General features: G+C 46.0%; 1 protein-coding gene across 1 annotated transcript in view; it reads right to left on the minus strand.

The window, feature by feature from the left end:
* TSPAN32 (tetraspanin 32) overlaps positions 1 to 2228 on the minus strand; it is a 65816-nt gene that overhangs the window by 4443 nt on the left and 59145 nt on the right. The window contains exon 7 of the mRNA XM_015419822.1: positions 1471 to 1554. Coding sequence (XP_015275308.1) covers positions 1471 to 1554 — 84 coding nt within the window. The remainder of the gene's footprint in view (positions 1 to 1470; positions 1555 to 2228) is intronic.

The following is a 2228-nucleotide window of genomic DNA, read 5'->3' on the forward strand; positions in this document are numbered from 1 at the left end:
TCTGCCATTAGAGTGGTATCGTCTGCATATCTGAGGCTGTTGATCTTTTCCCCAGCAATCTTAATTCCCGCTTGTGATTCATCCAGGCCAGCATTTCGCATGATGTACTCTGCATATATATTAAACAAGCAAGGCGATAATATACATCCTTGGCATACTCACTAACTGTTGCTTCTTGACCCTTATACAGGTTTCTCAAGAGACATGTGAGGTGGTCTGGTACTCCCATCTCTTTAAGGACCTGCCATAGTTTGTTGTGATCCACACAATCAAAGGCTTTAGCATAGTCAATGAAGCAGAAGTAGATTCCTAAAATGTCACAATTACAACCGGAACACACTGGTTGCAGTTTGAATAGTCATACGTATCTCCATTTAAACTCCATGAAATCTTCTGGATTCCAGCACCACATCAACCCTCCAGCCTTATCAACAATCCATTCTTATACACAACTCTGAAAATTTGGGACCGCAGACAGAAGTGTATAGCTCCTCCAATATCCCCACTATCAATGTTTACTTCTCAGCAATGGTTCATGCCAGGGATGGAGCATCATTGGAAGTGTGTCAGAATGCAACACTCACTGCTTAGGCTCCACTAGACTGTTTTGGATTGCTAGCTATTGGGTGGGGGGGGGATGTGCAGATCTGTCCTCGCAGAGGAGGGAGAGCTTGTACCTGAATAAAACTTGGTCTTCAAAGTGCCACTGGACTGTTTTGGGCCGGGGGGCTGGGGGGGGCCTCTGCAACTTACCAGGCTGCTTCTTGCTCTGACTGAGGGCTGCTGGGAGCGGGGGGTGGGGCTTGTTGCATGTGCCCGCCCCCTGGGCTCTTTACTGCCAGAGCTCTGCTCCTGTGCGCTCCTGCAGGAAATGACCCCAGCTAATGATAGTTTATTAAGGTGAAGCAGAATTTATGCCTTTATCAGTGGTGCTGCTATCTGGTCCTCTTGGAGGGATTCATTTTATGGCCCTGGTCAACTATGGCACCAACTTGTTTTCAGAAGCCAAGTGATACAAGGTTCAAGCTGTTCAAACACAGCTCACTCAGTGCGGTGCCAGCTTCAGAAGTGGAAACACACTAACATGTGTTCCAGGAATCATGACAGTATGGTGCTGATAAACCTCTTTTATAGTTACTGCTGTTGTGGCACACCTGCTTAATGTTACCCATAAAATGTTTGGTGGAAAGTGTCATGGCTTATGGAAGATGACTCAGTATCAGTATGGGATGAGTTGGGATAAGTGTATAGCGTCATTTCTTGAAGGATAATGATCTGCTCATCCGTTTTAGGGCACAAACAGATGTGACAAAGATCTGCATCACTCTGTAAAAAAATAAATTATATTTGCATGCACAGCTGTGACTTGATTTGGGGTTGCATGGGAAATTCTCCAGAACCAAATGGGTCCAGCGTCTCTATTTCAACTGCTCCAGAAAAGCAGGATGGCACTCGAGCGCACATAGTTACCATAATTATAGTTGTAATGATCATCAGTACGGAGACAAATCTCATATGTTTTTTCAGGAAGATGTGAATCTCTTGGAGACAGTCCTGCAATATGAGAGAAATAGTTTCAAGGACAGAAAGATAAGTTAAATGTCCCTTTGCACTCTATGATCATACCAACCCTTCACAAATTCAATGTCTTTTCCTGGGAGTAAACCCGTTGAATAGACCTATGCTGCTACAGTGCCATCATTATGCCAGTTTGGTGTAGTGGTCAAGTGCGCGGACTCTAATCTGGGAGAACCGGGTTTGATTCCCCACTCCTCCACTTGCGCCTGGCTGGGTGACCTTGGGCAAGCCGTAGCTCTGAGAGGAGCTGTTCTTGAAAAAAGAGCAGTTTGTGTCAGAGTTCTCTCAGCCCCACCTACCTCACAGGGTGTCTGTTGTGGGCAGGCCCGTAGCTAACAACTTTTTGCTCGGGGGGCCCCAGGTTTTTTTCAGGGGGCCCACCAATGTTCCCTCTAAGCTGTGGAGTTTTGTGAGCAAAACTTCTACTTTGTGAGATACTGCCATTAAAGTTGTGAGTGAGCGATTTGGCTACTGCATTAAATTGGTTTGCTCTGTACTGTAGCCATCCTTCCTGAACCAAGACAAAAAGGTATGAGCTAGAGGCTAAAAAACTGTGAGCTAGCTCCCCCCCCCCCAGAGAAAACCAAGCCCAGATATGAGCACCCTATTAACCAACTTATGGTGGGGTTTTCAGGGCAAGAGAAATTCAG

Source organism: Gekko japonicus, unplaced genomic scaffold, assembly GCF_001447785.1.
Source record: "Gekko japonicus isolate JY-2015 unplaced genomic scaffold, Gekko_japonicus_V1.1 scaffold2639, whole genome shotgun sequence".
Lineage (NCBI taxonomy): Eukaryota > Metazoa > Chordata > Lepidosauria > Squamata > Gekkonidae > Gekko > Gekko japonicus.